This window comes from Pelobates fuscus, chromosome 3 (assembly GCF_036172605.1).
Source record: "Pelobates fuscus isolate aPelFus1 chromosome 3, aPelFus1.pri, whole genome shotgun sequence".
Lineage (NCBI taxonomy): Eukaryota > Metazoa > Chordata > Amphibia > Anura > Pelobatidae > Pelobates > Pelobates fuscus.
The window spans coordinates 327,859,862-327,876,848 of record NC_086319.1 but is presented as its reverse complement, the minus strand read 5'-3'; the positions used below and the strand labels follow the sequence as shown (position 1 = coordinate 327,876,848).

The 16,987-nt window shown below is 46.8% G+C and overlaps 1 protein-coding gene across 3 annotated transcripts in view; it reads left to right on the top strand.

The window, feature by feature from the left end:
• The first annotated feature begins 674 nt into the window (after positions 1-674).
• The window catches only part of LOC134603233 (transient receptor potential cation channel subfamily M member 7-like), a 62,754-nt gene continuing 46,441 nt past the window's right edge, over positions 675-16,987 (top strand). For all 3 annotated transcript variants that reach the window (XM_063449004.1, XM_063449005.1, XM_063449006.1), the window contains exons 1-2: positions 675-801; positions 14,605-14,684. In XM_063449004.1, coding sequence (XP_063305074.1) covers positions 799-801; positions 14,605-14,684 — 83 coding nt within the window. In that variant the 5' untranslated portion in view covers positions 675-798. The remainder of the gene's footprint in view (positions 802-14,604; positions 14,685-16,987) is intronic.

Here is a 16,987-nt window from a genome sequence, read left to right as displayed (position 1 = left end):
TATATATGTTACATCACATTAAAGCCCTTTCTGTCCTCTAAAAAACGGTATATAATATGCGTCGGTGCAATAAATTGGTAAAATGCAAATTGCAGTTGAACGCAAACAGCAAAAAATGCAAAAAATGCCGTTGTCATTAAGTGAAAGACAAGCTTCTGAAGCTCTGTCCTTAAGGGGTTAACAGAGAGATCTTGGACTTAATAAAAAGTACACCATGGCAAAGAACTGCAGCTCATTTAGTGACTAAATAAGTCACACTAACACCTTTAACTGATTCTCTAAATATAAAAGCACAACGAAAAACGAGATAATAAACCAGGGTTTGTTTTATTAGTTTTGCACATTTGTATAATAGTGCTTATAGGCGTTAATTACCTTAATATACATTTTGCACACAAACACAGCCACAGCAGCTCTAGTTTTCTCATAGAAAGAAACACTTTCATCTACATTCCTATTTTTTGTCCAAATACCTGAAGCCTTTTTTATTGAGTTAGACCAGTTTGTTTGCTTTCTGACAACTGATGATTTTAACCTATTAAATAATAAGCTTAGGCCAAGAGTCATCTGGTCCTGTGGAAACTCCCATGGGCAGAATATGACAGAATTTAAAAGTTAGCTAATGAAATTTAAGCTCACCGAATGTAGGTGTTTTAAGGAACCACTGTGAATGCAGTCATTTTCCACTTTGAACTAAGATCTGGAGATCCCCATTAGGAACCTAGGAATGTGACAGAAACACATCAAAAATCACAGATAACACAAGACGGTACCAGAGTTACTTCTTCATCTGAGAAAATGGTATGAGATAAAACAAAACTGCAGATATCATTGCATGATTAATGTTGTGTAATTAATATGTTTTCCATGTTTAGCTTCATTGGTGGGTGCTGTAACTGGTTTGTTGTTGTAATGTGTGGTGCATTGCTATATCACAGCACTCATGCCTTTTATCTATAGTTTTAATTGCATTTTTAATAAACGGGAACTCTTTATTTTTCCTAGCAGCGTTTTCTTATTCACTATATTGTGTATTGTGGAGGAATGTCAATGGAATTAAAATGTTAGGGTGGTATAACTGAACAGAAAACTGTATTTGGATTGTGGTTTATAGTAGATAGAGTGCTGTGTCATGCAGCTGGATTCCTGGATTTTTTTATTTTAAGTAAATTCAGAGATACAGAGGAGGCTCTCCAATTAGTTAGGCGGCTGCCTAAGGTCTCGTGCTAGCTGGTCCCCCACAGCTGTAGGGCAAATTGATCTGTTGGGTCCTCTGTCTGTGACTGGGGGACCTACATCAGTAGGGTGCCTGGCAGCTTGCCAAGTGTATTTGTGGCCCCTCCACTCAATCTGTCCAAGTGGAAAGAACCCAGTGCCTCTGGACTGCAGCTCCTCCAGGTGCATAGCCGCAGACCATATTGTAGAGACCTCGCAAACTCGGCCAAACATAGCATTGCCGCAGGTTACCACAGCAACACTTCAAGTGCTGGAGCCTGCAAGATCTCTTCCACATGGGGTGCAGCCCTGCACCTGGTGGAGCTTCAGACTGGATATCAAGGCTACCGGACCACTAGGGAGAGAGATCACTGGACCAACAGGGAATTGATTATTGAAAATTAAAGGTATTTCAATGTGAGGAGGCTTGTCACTAAAACACAGCCTCCCAACACAATATCCCCCCAACACACACATTATCACCCACACACAGTCCCCAATGACTTCCACACATACTGTCTCCCTCCCACACACAGCCCCCCACACTGCCACTCTCCCACACACAACCCCTCCCAAACACTGCCCCTCACACTGTCACCCCCACACACTATTACCCCAATACACTATCACCCTCCCACACTGTTCCACACTGTTCCCCACAATGTGACCCTCCCACACTCTGCCTCCACACACTGTCACCCTCCAACACAGATTGTCACTCCTCCACACTGTCACCCTCCCACACCCTGCCCCCCCCTACACTGTCACCCTAATCTTAATCCTGTCGCTCTCACCCCCTCCAACCATACCACACTTACTGACCCTCATTCTGCCAGAGGCACCTTATTATAATAATCCCTCTAATCCTGTAACACTTATCTTCTCTTGCACTGTTACATTCCTCCCACCCATGTCCCACCCACTCATCCTTTTTCACTATCTCACACTCATTCCCCTTCACCCTGCCACAGACATGAAACATAGCTTCACCCTAAACACAATGCACACTGCAGGCAGCTACCCCAAACACATACATCCCCAGAGATAAACATACACATGCTCACAGAGACATTCACTAACCCCTAAAATCCTGTCAATCATCCCCCCCAACCATGCCCCACTAACACTGTCACATAAACCCCCCTTTTTTTCACACTCACTTCTTCTCGTCCTGTCACACTCCCTTCTCCAACAGTACCACAGTCACCTCAACCCTGTCACACTCCCTCCCCCAATCCTGTCACACTCACCCTGTCACATTAACCTAATCTTATCACACACCTCCCCTCACCCAGTCACATTTGATTCTCCACACAATGGCTGCAATGTAGGGTAGGGCAATGCATAGATAAAGTGGCAACATATATAATGTGTATAATATACATACATATAGAAAACATGGGGAAATACATATAAAGAACATATATGATAATATATATGTAAAAGGATTATAGAATATGTGTGGAAAACATCTATGACACTGTTTTCTTATCTCCAACTTATTATTTAGTATATCATTTTTTTTTTTTCAATTTGACAATTTTTATTGGTCAGTAAATGCATGTAACGGTAGCTTTAGACAGAAAGACGTACTTTATCATCTCCATAGTCTATGCAGACATTAACATAGTACATATATATATATTGCATTACATCCGGTTGCATAGTTAGGTGTTGATAATCAATAGGCCGCTGTGTCGCGTGGCATTAGATTAGCGATTCTTATTTTGCAACCTATCTAAGCAGTACATTAATTACATTTACTCAACCTTTTTAGTGCAGGAGGGGGGGTGGGGGAGAAAGAAGGGGGAAGAAGGGTACTCTTTAGAGGTGGTAGTAATAACTTGTACTGTAGAGGGTAGCTCTCACTAGTATCAGTCTAGTGTGGTTGTTTCCCTGGAGTTGTGTCCTGCTTAAGCGGACCCGCATGAGAAGTGGTTTTTGCTTTAGAGCGGTCTAGAAAATCTGTCCACAGATCGTGGGCTAGTTTCAGGTGTTTTTAGTGCCAAATTGGGTTGCAAATAGTGTCTCATAGACCCAATTGAGTGAGACTTGTTGTATAAGGAGTTCCCTGGATGGGGCTACTGATTGTTTCCAGAACCTTGCGATGAGTGTTGCTGCTGATATAAGTACATGGTACATGGCTGTCCATGTGGCCTTGGAGGTCCCATCTGGGGGAATTAATAAAATGCAAAGTTCTAGGGTGAGGGATACCTGTGTGCGTATAATGTCTGATATGATATTTTGTACTTCATGCCAAAAGGGTTGAAGGTTTTCACATGTCCACCAAATATGTGTCATGGTGCCCTTTTGGTGTCCACACCTCCAGCATTTATCTGTGGATTGTGGCCAAATGTGGTGGACTCTGGTTGGAACTAAGTACCAGCGGTACAGCAATTTGCGCTGTGTCTCTAAATGGGTGGCGCAGGAAGTTATTCCCCTATGTGAGGAGTATGCCTTGTCCCATTTGTCTTTAGTTATGGTTCTTCCTAACTCAGTTTGCCAAGACTGTGTGTGTGTGTCATTGGGTGGGTCTGACGTCTGGAGCAGTAATCGGTAATTAATAGAGATCGATTTCTTCATAGGTTTTCTATGTGTGCATATGAGTTCAAAATCAGATAATGGCTCTCGGGTATTAGCGTTGTGGGTGTGAGGTTTGTTCTGAGATAGGTACGATTTGATCTGCAGGTATGGGAAAATCAGTCTGGACGGGAGAGTGTATTCTACCTGTATGTCTGCGAAGGGGCGAAGGTTCCCTTCTTTGTATAGCTGTCCCACTTCAGTTATCCCCCCCTGTTTCCATGGTTGTTTGTCCAATGTTGTTATTAAGGTAGCAAGAATATCCACCGGGTTGCTAAGGGTACCGGGAGGAAATGGACCTGCAATAATAAAGCAATATTTAAAATATAGTTTTGAGTTATCTGCACTATTGTATACCTCTCTGCCTTTGCAGCATTGCTGGACCAATTAAAAAGAGAGGAAAGTATATAATTTGCTCCACCTATTGTGTTTGTAGTTTATGTGTATTAGTGGTGTTGGTACAGAGGATACCACACAGGTGTTAGAGCTTATTACCACTATCAGATATACAATTTGTGTTTTTTCTAATACACCATCAAACATCTAATTTTAACCTTGCTGTAACTTAGTCCATTATAGTACTTTTTATTTCCCCTTTCCCTAGTATACAAACAAGTCGTCTGCGTGACTAAGGTCGCCACGCTCACACATGTCATTAATTAAGTTCTTACGTCTTTTTTCACCGGGCTCATTTCAGATCATTAGCTCAAAATGCGAATCTCTGTTTCCTTAAATAAAGACCTTATACTCTGGTCCCTTATACTTAGAATGCATATGTTTTAAGTTCTACTACTCTTCTTCAAACAAAATCTTCAGGAAGTGGTATCCGTTTCACGGTATCAGGTAAGAAGGTTTACCATTTTTATGTTTCCCTTCATTCCTCATTCAGCCTCCACGGCCTTATACAGCCTCCCCACCTCCCAAAGTGGGTTCTAAACTTCAAAATCACACCAGGTCTAAGATTCCTCAGTAAGATGTCAACAAAAATCTCATAAACCTACACCACCGTGTTACTATTATATTAATGTATCATTTCTTGTTTATCATTTCTACATATCATTACTTATCAGAAAGATAAGTCCTGCGCTCACTCCCATCACTGGCGGATGCAATGACTACAGTACACATCAGCCCCAATATATAGTAAAAACCAAAGAAAAACAAGTTACCTGTGCTCTCTCCTTAATCCCTATGTATTTTTAAACAAATGGAGGTTTTTTTAGTTACCTCCAATGGCCATGAGAGGATGAGCCCACCTGCCAACGTCAAGGCAGACCCCCCTAGGTGGGTCCTAACTCTAACCATTCACCTTGCTTCCTTGAGCCTCTGGCAAAAATCTCTACTGAGACAGAAAGGGGTATTTGTTATATACACCCCTATATATTATTAACCCTTAATAGGGAACACATGGGATTGGCGGCTGCATTGCAACAAGGCTGAGTGATACAAAAAATGGATACAAATGCAGAAAGATAAGTCCTGCGCTCACTCCCATCACTGGGCGGCTGCAATTACTACAGTACACATCAGCCCCAATATATACAAAAATGCATAAGGATTTAGGAGAGAGCGCAGGTAACTTGTTTTTCTTTGTTTTTTACTATATCATTACTTAGACCTGCGTCATTATCGCAGTTTCGCTACGCCATCAACAACCAACAGGCTACCCGGTCCCCTGCATTTCAGTATCAGGTATCGTTAATCTTACTCACTACGATTACGTTCTCTTTAAAGGCCTCACTTCGCCTTTCGTATCATTCAAAAAATTTACATCTGTGGGAACTGTGGGGGCTTGTCTCTAATTTACGGTCCAACGTTCAGGTCCCTCAGCTTACACAGGTTCTTACGTTACAGTATGTCTGATACACACCTATCCATACGTTCAACACTTTTACACTTGGCATACCAGTGGCACGCCTCAGGCCCACTAGCATCTATCTTACCCTTAGGTTCCTGGACTGGACCCAGAAGTATATATTTATACATTAAAGTCTTCCTGCGCATTGTCCAAACAAACAGGGCAAACACTCAAGGTTAGTATCTACATACCTTCAAGTACATCATTCCAAGAGACAAGCTGCCCCCACCCCCCTCAGGTTGAAGAACTGGCTTTTAGGGTTAGGCGCTGGCCCTAGCTATCCCAAGTAAATACTACGCTCCTGCAAGGTCTACACCCCACCTCATACACGGAGGTTCGGCCCCACGACCAAATCATAGCTAGCCACCTTGCTTGCTCTCCTTCTGGGCTACAGCTAGGGAGTCCCAAGTCATGGCCACATGTCTTGAATCTCTTTACAGTCACGGAGAGGCCAACATCCTGCCACCATGTTCAAGTGGCCACAAAATCCACTCGGCCCAAATCATAGGTAGAGCCTCTCTCTGCCACTTGGCACTAGCAGGGCCTCACCTGTCACTTGGTTCTAGGTAAACTCTTCGCCTCAGCACTAGCTAGCAGGCCAGTTCTCCGGAGGTCTCATCCCCACCTCCTCTACACCCTACTTATCCAAATCATTATTCCTTTTCAGAATGTCACAAGAACCGATCATCAATCTGCCGTCGGACGAAATACCCAGCACGCCAGCCAGGCCTGGGTCTCTGGAGAAATCCCTCACCCCTTCTACCCACAGTTCCCTGAGATACTGGACCATTCCTAAAATTTCAGCGGAGCTCAGACTCAGGGGTATCCCCTTCCCTGCCACTGCCAGGAAGGCAGAACTATACAGGCTCATGACTGCTCAGGCCAACGTCCCCAGGCCCGGCTCTACTTCACAAGGGCCGCCAGCTCCCACCTCGGATTCCACACAAGAGACCCTGGTCGCTATACTGGCCAGCCTCCAAACGATCAATAACAGGCTGTAAAAGTGGAATCGGCTATAGCCACAGCAGGTGCCTCGTTAGGCTCGGCAGGCCTTCCCCTGGCAGTCTCGGTCATACCCACTCCATACGTCTCACCGGTCCACTCTGTTCCAGATTCCATTAAAAAGGATATTCTCGAGGGAAAGGATGTCAATTTGATGTCACTACTCCTAACCTCCCAAGTACTGCTAGAGACCAAGGGTTATATACATGATGACATTTCAGTAGTCCTGAAAGACAGTGACGACTTAACACCAAACTTTCCATTCCTCAGTTTGTCATTGCCTTTGGCATTTACCGGGATGTTATCTGCACGGTGTATCCACATAGGAGGGAAGAGCTGGATTTATACTTGCACAAGGTGGTTGACTTAGGTATCAGGTACGGAGGGTCCTCATTTTATGATTTTCATAAATCAGTCTCGGCCACGGTTCAACATAAGAAGCGACCAGATGGTGCCAGATGGACACAGAATTGTTTTTCCGTCACTTCACTGGTTTTAGGCCCCCGGTCAGTGCCTCTCGTAGTTCCTCTTCCCACTTCCCCGACTTGTGCACTTGCGAGACAGACTCTCCCACTTCTCACCACTCCCTCACAACACACACTAGATAGGGAGGCGGGCAGAGAGACAAGCTGGGCAGACCCATTTCATTACTGGGCGTGGCTCGGGTGTGCAATGACTTTAATGCGGGGGTATGTAAGCTCACTGCATGCAGGGCACTGCACATCTGCTCCATCTGCTCCAGAGCTCACTCCAAGTCCACTTGTCCTGCCCGTCTGTCACCTAAGAAACGCCTTACTGAGGTTAACATTGACATCCTGGAATACTATCTACATTCACACCCCGTTTCACATGGGGCTTATTGTCATCCCCACAGGCAAACTTTTGTAAATATGTGTGGGGATTTCTGCTACCAATTTAATGAATAAACCTTATTTTAAAATAGTCTAGGAAAAAGTGAAAACAGATTTGTGAAAAGAAAGCTTTTGACAATTTGAAATAGATGGAGTTAATCAATAAATGGAAATTGTAGAAAATGATAAGGAAAAATGAAGTTGAAGGTTAAAATAGGCAAACTGAAATGTTTTCCAACTGAAGCATTTCTCTTGTCAGTTAACAATTCCCAGTTTAATGAATAACTCAGAAATGTTAAAACAATCATATTACAAAACCAGTGTTTAATGTATATATATTGCTCGTTCGTAGCTGATCTGAGCTCTGTTCAGATCACTATATTTTTTTTCTATTTTGGGCCCTGTACTTTTACAGGGGCTCTTCCAAGCTTCTTTAGACTAAATTGAGACAGCTTTGCGGCCTACCTGGAGACCCAGGGGAGGTGGTGGCCACTGATCTCTCCAACCATAACTTTCTGGGACTCAGAAATCTTTGATTTGATCCCGGTTTCCACCAGCCAGAGAGGGTTATCTCAATGGCACTTATACTATTTGGAGATGCTGTGACCTGTTAGAGGTCTCAGTGCACATTACTTGGGCAGCTACATCGCTAAGATGGTGAACTCCATGTGGTCATAAGACTCCCGAAGTACACAGCCATCTACAATGGCAAAATTGGACAGGCTCTTTGCGGATTTCTGGATGAAGCTTAGCCTTTGTCTCATGCCTCCCATCACAGAGCGGAATGTCTCTAGTTTACCTCCAAGGTCATCGCTGAATGTTCCACATAACTGGATGGTGACTAGAGAGGCCCCCTATAGGCACCCTGGAGCTGTTTATATAGAGCCTGGGATGGCTCTATATCCTGTGAGTTTTATCCTATATATCCTATATAACATTATTTTGTTTTTCCTGGAGTGCAAGACATTTATATATATATATATCTTTTTTTTTCCATTTCAAAATGATCAATATTTTGTCCAACCATTTTATCTCACAAGACTGTGTCTGGTATAATACAAAGTGTTGTTTGTATAATAAAGTTATTTTGTCACAGAGAGAATGTATGATGGGCTGTAATCCACAGTGAATTTTGCCAAAATAATAGCACCATCTTCCATTCCAATTACTTGCCACTTCAGTGCAGCTATTTAATGCAATGAGGCACGCTCTACCCTGAGCTAGAGTCAGATAATCAGATAACACGAAGGAGAACATGTTAACATTGTTCCCTTATCATCACAATTAGACAGGTTCTAGATATTTTGATAAGATCCCATTTTGTCACCATGGATTGACTGCCTAGCCCTAGCATAAATAGGGCTGCTAGGGCTAGGCAGTCAATCCATGGTAACAAAATGGGATCTTATCAAAATATATAGAACCTGTCTGATTGTGATGATAAGGGAACAATGATGGCTTAGTCATTTTTTTTATGATACTTGCAATGCCCAAATACTTAATAAGGAGTGGTGAGTGCGCTTACAATAAATAAAATACAGTGTTAATCACACTTAAAAAATCTGAAGGGCATATAACACATTTGATTAAAATGCAATAATACCAAAGTGCTATAGTGCTTTAAGAGATTTACAAAATATGTGAAGTGCCAAAGTGCATATATGTGCAGACAAGGGATATCCAATATAAATAAAAAAAGGACTGATATACTTGCAGACAGGGCCGCCATCAGGGCATGACAACCGAAACGGTTGTCATGGGCCCGGCGGTCCTGGGGGGCCCGGACTGCTCAGGTCGTCCGGGCCCCACATTCAGTGGGAACATACCGGGTCGCAGGGGGCCCTGCGACCCCGGTATGTTCCCACTGGGCCAGCCTCTTCTCCTGGGGGGCCCAGCAGCCGGTCATCTCAGGGCCCCCCAGAGGCTGGCCCTGCTGACACCCGGCGCCGGCGGGCGCGCGAGGGAGCACTCTCCTCTGAGTGCTTCCTCTTCAGCTCCCTCGCGCACCGTACTGATGCCGGAGCCGGAAGATGACGTCATCTTCCGACTCCGGCATCAGTACGCGGCGCGAGAGGGAGCTGAAGAGGAAGCACTCAGAGGAGAGTGCTCCCTCGCGCGCCCGCCGGGTCACCGGGCGTCAGCAAATTTGAGTGGGTGGGGGTGGGGGTGGCGGGGGGGGAATTTGAATGAGTGGGGGGGGAGAGGGAAGGCAGGAAATTTGAGGGAGGGGGGAGGGAGGAAATATGAATGAGTGGGGGGGAGAGGGAGGGAAGGGAGGAAATTTGAGTGGGTGGGGGTGGGGGAATTTGAATGAGTGGGGGGGGAGAGGGAAGGCAGGAAATTTGAGGGAGGGGGAGGGAGGAAATATGAATGAGTGGGGGGGGAGGGAGGAAATATGAATGAGTGGGGGGGGAGGGAGGAAATATGAATGAGTGGGGGGGAGAGGGAGGGAAGGGAGGAAGTTTGAGTGGGTGGGGGTGGGGGAATTTGAATGAGTGGGGGGGGGAGAGGGAAGGCAGGAAATTTGAGGGAGGGGGGAGGGAGGAAATATGAATGAGTGGGGGGGAGAGGGAGGGAAGGGAGGAAATTTGAGTGGGTGGGGGTGGGGGAATTTGAATGAGTGGGGGGGGGAGAGGGAAGGCAGGAAATTTGAGGGAGGGGGAGGGAGGAAATATGAATGAGTGGGGGGGGGGAGGGAGGAAATATGAATGAGTGGGGGGGAGAGGGAGGGAAGGGAGGAAATTTGAGTGGGTGGGGTGGGGGAATTTGAATGAGTGGGGGGGGGAGAGGGAAGGCAGGAAATTTGAGGGAGGGGGGAGGGAGGAAATATGAATGAGTGGGGGGGAGAGGGAGGGAAGGGAGGAAATTTGAGTGGGTGGGGGTGGGGGAATTTGAATGAGTGGGGGGGGAGAGGGAAGGCAGGAAATTTGAGGGAGGGGGAGGGAGGAAATATGAATGAGTGGGGGGGGGGGGGAGGAAATATGAATGAGTGGGGGGGAGAGGGAGGGAAGGGAGGAAATTTGAGTGGGTGGGGGTGGGGGAATTTGAATGAGTGGGGGGGGAGAGGGAAGGCAGGAAATTTGAGGGAGGGGGGAGGGAGGAAATATGAATGAGTGGGGGGGGAGGGAGGAAATATGAATGAGTGGGGGGGAGAGGAGGAAATTTGAGGGAGTGGGGGGGGAGAGGGAGGAAATTTGAATGAGTGGGGGGAGAGGGAGGGAAGGGAGGAAATTTGAGGAGTGGGGGGGAGAGGGAGGGAGGAAATTTGGGGGGGAGAGGAAGGGAGGACATTTGAGGGAGGGGGGGAGGGAGGAAATATGAATGAGTGGGGGGGAGAGGGAGGGAAGGGAGGAAATTTGAGTGGGTGGGGGTGGGGGAATTTGAATGAGTGGGGGGGAGAGGGAAGGCAGGAAATTTGAGGGAGGGGGAGGGAGGAAATATGAATGAGTGGGGGGGAGGAAATATGAATGAGTGGGGGGGAGAGGGAGGGAAGGGAGGAAATTTGAGGGAGTGGGGGGGAGAGGGAGGAAATTTGAATGAGTGGGGGGAGAGGGAGGGAAGGGAGGACATTTGGGGGGGGAGAGGAAGGGAGGAAATTTGATGGGGGGAGAGGAAGGAAATTTGGGGGGGAGAGGAAGGAAATTTGGGGGGGAGAGGAAGGAAATTTGAGGGAGGGGAGGGAGGAAATATGAATGAGTGGGGGGGAGAGGGAGGGAAGGGAGGAAATTTGAGTGTGTGGGGGTGGGGGAATTTGAATGAGTGGGGGGGAGAGGGAAGGCAGGAAATTTGAGGGAGGGAGGAAATATGAATGAGTGGGGGGGGAGGGAGGAAATATGAATGAGTGGGGGGGAGAGGAGGAAATTTGAGGGAGTGGGGGGGAGAGGGAGGAAATTTGAATGAGTGGGGGGAGAGGGAGGGAAGGGAGGAAATTTGAGTGGGTGGGGGTGGGGGGGAATTTGAATGAGTGGGGGGGAGAGGGAAGGCAGGAAATTTGAGGGAGGGGGGGAGGGAGGAAATATGAATGAGGGGGGGAGGGAGGAAGGAAATATGAATGAGTGGGGGGGAGAGGGAGGGAAGGGAGGAAATTTGAGGGAGTGGGGGGAGAGGGAGGGAAGGGAGGACATTTGGGGGGGAGAGGAAGGGAGGAAATTTGATGGGGGGAGAGGAAGGAAATTTGGGGGGGAGAGGAAGGAAATTTGAGGGAGGGGAGGGAGAGGTAGGAATTTGAGGGGGGAGAGGAAGGGAGGAAATTTGAGGGAGGGGGGAGAGGAAGGGAGGAAATTTGAGGGAGGGGGGAGAGGAAATTTGAGGGAGGGGGGAGAGGAAGGGAGGAAATTTGAGGGGGGAGAGGAAGGGAGGAAATTTGAGGGAGGGGGGAGAGGAAGGGAGGAAATTTGAGGGAGGCGGAGAGGAAGGGAGGAAATTTGAGGGAGGGGGAGAGGAAGGGAGGACATTTGAGGGGGGGAGAGGAAGGGAGGACATTTGAGGGGGGGAGAGGAAGGGAGGAAATTTGAGGGGGGAGGAAGGAAATTTGAGGGAGGGGGGAGAGGAAGGAAATTTGAGGGAGGGGAGAGGAAGGAAATTTGAGGGAGGGGGGAGAGGAAGGAAATTTGAGGGAGGGGGGAGAGGAAGGAAATTTGAGGGGGGAGGGAGGAAGGAAATTTGAGGGGGGAGGGAGGAAGGAAATTTGAGGGGGGAGGGAGGAAGGAAATTGGAGGGGGGGGAGAAGGCAATGAGAGGGAGGGGGAGAAGAAGGAAATGAGAGGGAGGGGGAGAAGAAGGAAATGAGAGGGAGGGGGAGAAGAAGGAAATGAGAGGGAGGGGGAGAAGAAGGAAATTGACGGGGGTAGGGGGAGAGATTGACATCCATCACACACACACACACAATGCACCCCTTGCACACAGAAAAACAAAATGCATTACACACAGACACACATACACAAGCAATGCATCCCTTACACACAGCAACACACAATGCACCCCTTCCACACACTCAGTGCATCCCTTACAGACACACACACTGCATCCCATACATACACAAACTCACCTTGCAGCCCTTACACATACAAACACAGATTCACACAATGCATTCCTTACACACATCAGGACACCCCCCCCCCCCCACACACACACACACCCCTCCCTGTGAACAAACTCATTGGTAGAACATGAAGGTGGACCCTGGGACCCAGACCTTGAGCTGTGTAAAGGGCCCTCAAAAAATGGAGCTGCTTCTCCCAGAACATTGATTTTTGTGACCACAGTTACAAACCGCATCCAGAGAGCCTGTTCTACACCAGACCAGTGGAGCCAGACGGCAGCTGAAGCCCATCCTCATCTGGTTGTAAGTAGGCAATCTAGTATATTATTCGTGGCACTAATCTTTAATTTACCTCACATTAAAGGGACACTATAGTCCCCAGAACCACTGCAGCTTAATGTAGTGGTTCTGGTGTCTATAGCCTGTCCCTGCAGGCCTTTTATTGTAAACACGGCGGCACTGCAGCACTGTTAGTTAACATGGCAGATCATATGGGTGGGGCACTGTGATGTCACATGGGGGGGTGGCAAACTTTACTTTTGCCTAGGGCGGCAAAAATCCTTGCACCGGCCCTGCAGACACTGCATCCCTGTGGGCGGACTCGGGGGGGAGGGGGGGACTCGGGTGCAGGCGCCGGGGGGCCCAGACCTTGAGCTGTGTCAGGGGCCCCAAAATTTCTGATGGCAGCCCTGCTTGCAGAGCTTCTGGAACAAATAATACACGGCTCTGTAATACAAATAATACAACACCTAGTGCAATATGTATGTACAGTGCAGAATTAACAATAAATAAATAAGTATCTCACTCACAATGGTGGAGTGGTTGAAGTACCACCCCAAACTATCAGGCTCCAGGGAGGATCAGCCCCCAGTGATCGTGGGATCCACTCAGTGTAGCAAGAACGTGGGCCAATCCAGATATGTGTAAACCAAGAATTTCTTTATTACCGATGCATAAAAATATAAAACACCAGTCTCCTGCAACCTGCTACCGATAGTCCAAGAAAGAGAGAGAAGGTCTATAATCAGAGTGTCCTCCTCGCAGCTCAATCCTCATGGATACACGGATACACGGTGTAGGTGCAAAAACTTCCGGATTGTTCAGATGCCTTGTTCTGAACAATCCGGAAGTTTTTGCACCTACACCGTGTATCCGTATATCCATGAGGATTGAGCTGCGAGGAGGACACTCTGATTATAGACCTTCTCTCTCTTTCTTGGACTATCGGTAGCAGGTTGCAGGAGACTGGTGTTTTATATTTTTATGCATTGGTAATAAAGAAATTCTTGGTTTACACATATCCGGATTGGCCCACGTTCTTGCTACACTGAGTGGATCCCACGATCACTGGGGGCTGATCCTCCCTGGAGCCTGATAGTTTGGGGTGGTACTTAAACCACTCCACCATTGTGAGTGAGATACTTATTTATTTATTGTTAATTCTGCACTGTACAAACATATTGCACTAGGTGTTGTATTATTTGTATTACAGAGCCGTGTATTATTTGTTCCAGAAGCTCTGCAAGTATATCAGTCCTTTTTTTTATTTATATTGGATATCCCTTGTCTGCACATATATGCACTTTGGCACTTCACATATTTTGTAAATCTCTTAAAGCACTATAGCACTTTGGTATTATTGCATTTTAATCAAATGTGTTATATGCCCTTCAGATTTTTTAAGTGTGATTAACACCGTATTTTATTTATTGTAAGCGCACTCACCATTCCTTATTACCTATTTAGCACTTAGGAGATCTCACCAGGACTCCCAGTGAGTTGCAGCTATTTGTTTCTATTTATATTGTGTATGCTCGCTATACATATATATTTTCCTCCTTTTGCGCCATTTAACCTTCTGTCGATATATAATGCCCCAAGACTGCCTTTCTCTTTTGGTATTGAATTATTTTGTAGGTTTATAGAGCCTGCTAGAAAACTGCCTCTCAATGGTCTGTTTTAATATTTCATATACTCTAATGCAATTGCAAAATAGTTGAAATGGGTTTGTCAGACAACATTCCTTTTAATGAATTATTGTACTTTTTCCTTTTGAGGACAATATAACGTGGATAGAAAAGACATTTCATAAAAGGGATTGTGTGCATATCATACCAAGGTCAAGGGAACCCCACAGGTAAGTAAATGTATAACAGTTATATTAATCATGTTATGGTTAACACATGCATGTATTTCGGTCCATGAACATACACGCATCTTTTTATCTCTGCAGCCTCCAATGGCTATTAACCCCTTAGTGACCAGACCATGTTTAAATGTTCTGACCGTTAAGGACTAGGGCTGTTTTTACATATCTGAAGTGTTTGTGTTTAGCTGTAATTTTCCTCATTTACTGTACCCACACATATTATATACCGTTTTTCTCGCCATTAAGTGGTCTTTCTAAAGATACCATTATTTTCATCATATCATATAATTTACTATTAAAAAAATTATAAATGTATATTATGAATTTGTTTTTAAAAACACACTTTTTCTAACTTTGACCCTCAAAATCTGTTACGCATTTACAACTGCCAAAAAACACCTGTGCTAAATAGTTTCAAAATTTTGTCCTGAGTTTATAAATACCCAATGTTAACATGTTCTTTTTTTTGCGAGTTATAGGGCTATAAGTACAAGTAGGACAGTGATGGCGAACCTTTTTGAGCCCGAGTGCCCAAACCGCAATACATGCCAACTTTTTTTTCCTTAAAGTGCCAACACGGCAATTAAACCCAAATACTGAGGTTTAAGTTTAGAAAAAACAACTCGTACTGTTGTCCGAACTAATAACTTTTGTTTTATAAGAACACAGAGAGTTCAATGATACACATTTTAAATAATGATATAAATAGATAAAATTAAGCTTATATTTATTAGTATCTCCAACAAATGCAATACATACACACACAGACTGCTGAATACATACACACAGTCTGCTGAATACACACACAAGACTGCTGAACACCGAGACTGATGAATACACACACAGACAGACTGCTGAATACACACACAGACAGTCTGCTGAGTACACACACACAGACTGCTGAGTACACACACACACAGACTGCTGAGTACACACACACACAAGACTGCTGAATACAGAGACTGATGAATACACACACACAGTCTGCTGAATACACATACAGACAGACTGCTGAGTACATACACACAGACTGCTGAGTACACACACACAGTCCGCTGAATACACACACACAGACTGCTGAATACACACACAGACTGCTGAATACACACACAGACTGCTGAATACACGCACACACACAGACTGCTGAATACACGTGCACACACACAGACTGCTGAATACACGCATACACACACAGACTGCTGAATACACGCACACACACACACAGACTGCTGAATACACACACATACTGCATTGAGGTGTGAGGTGCTGTGTGTGGGGGGGGGTGCTGTGTGTGTGGGGGGTGTGTGTGTGGGGGGGTATGTGGGTGTTGTATGTGAGGGGTGCTGTGTGTGTATGAGGGGTGCTGTGTATGAGGGGTGCTGTGTAAGTGTGTGAGGGGTGCTGTGTGTGTGTGGGTGGGGTGCTGTGTGTGTGTGCATGGGGTGCTGTGTGTGTGTGTGTGGGGGGGGGTGCTGTGTGTGTGTGGGGGGTACTGAGTGTGGTTGAGTGCTGTGTGTGTGTGTGTGTGTGTGTGTGTGTGTGTGTGTGTGTGTGTGAGAGAGAGGGGTGCTGTATGTGTGTGTGTGTGTATGAGGGGTAATGTGTGCGTGAGAGGGGTGCTGTGCTGTGTGGGGGTAGGGGTGCTGTGGGGGGGTAGGGGTACTGTTGGGGGGTAGGGGTACTGCTGGGGGGTAGGGGTGCTGTGGGGGGTAGGGGTACTGCTGGGGGGGTAGGGGTACTGCTGGGGGTGGTAGGGGTACTGCTGGGGGGTAGGGGTACTGCTGTGTGGGTAGGGGTACTGCTGTGGGGGGAAGGGGTGCTGTGGGGGGGTAGGGGTACTGCTGGGGGGTAGGGGTACTGTGTGTGGGGGGTACGGGTACTGCTGGGGTGCTGTGGGGGGGTAGGGGTACTGCTGGGGGGTAGGGGTACTTCTGGGGGGTAGGGGTACTGCTGGGGGGGTACTGTTGTGGGGGATAGGGGTACTGCTGGGGGGTAGGGGTACTGCTGGGGGGAGATAGGGGTACTGCTGAGTGGGATAGGGGTACTGCTGGGGGGGTACGGGTACTTCTGGGGGGCAGGGGTGCTGTGTGTCAGTAGGTCCGGTGGTGGTAAGCACTGCAGGGGGAGGGATCTGTGAAGCAGCTCCCCTGTCCTCCCGCGCGATGCTGTGTGGAGCGTTGCCATGGTAACGCTCGGCAACGCTCCACACAGCATCGTGCGGGAGGACAGGGGAGCTGCTTCACAGATTCCTCCCCCTGCCTCCCGACCCGGAAGCAGAGTAGGCGCCTGCC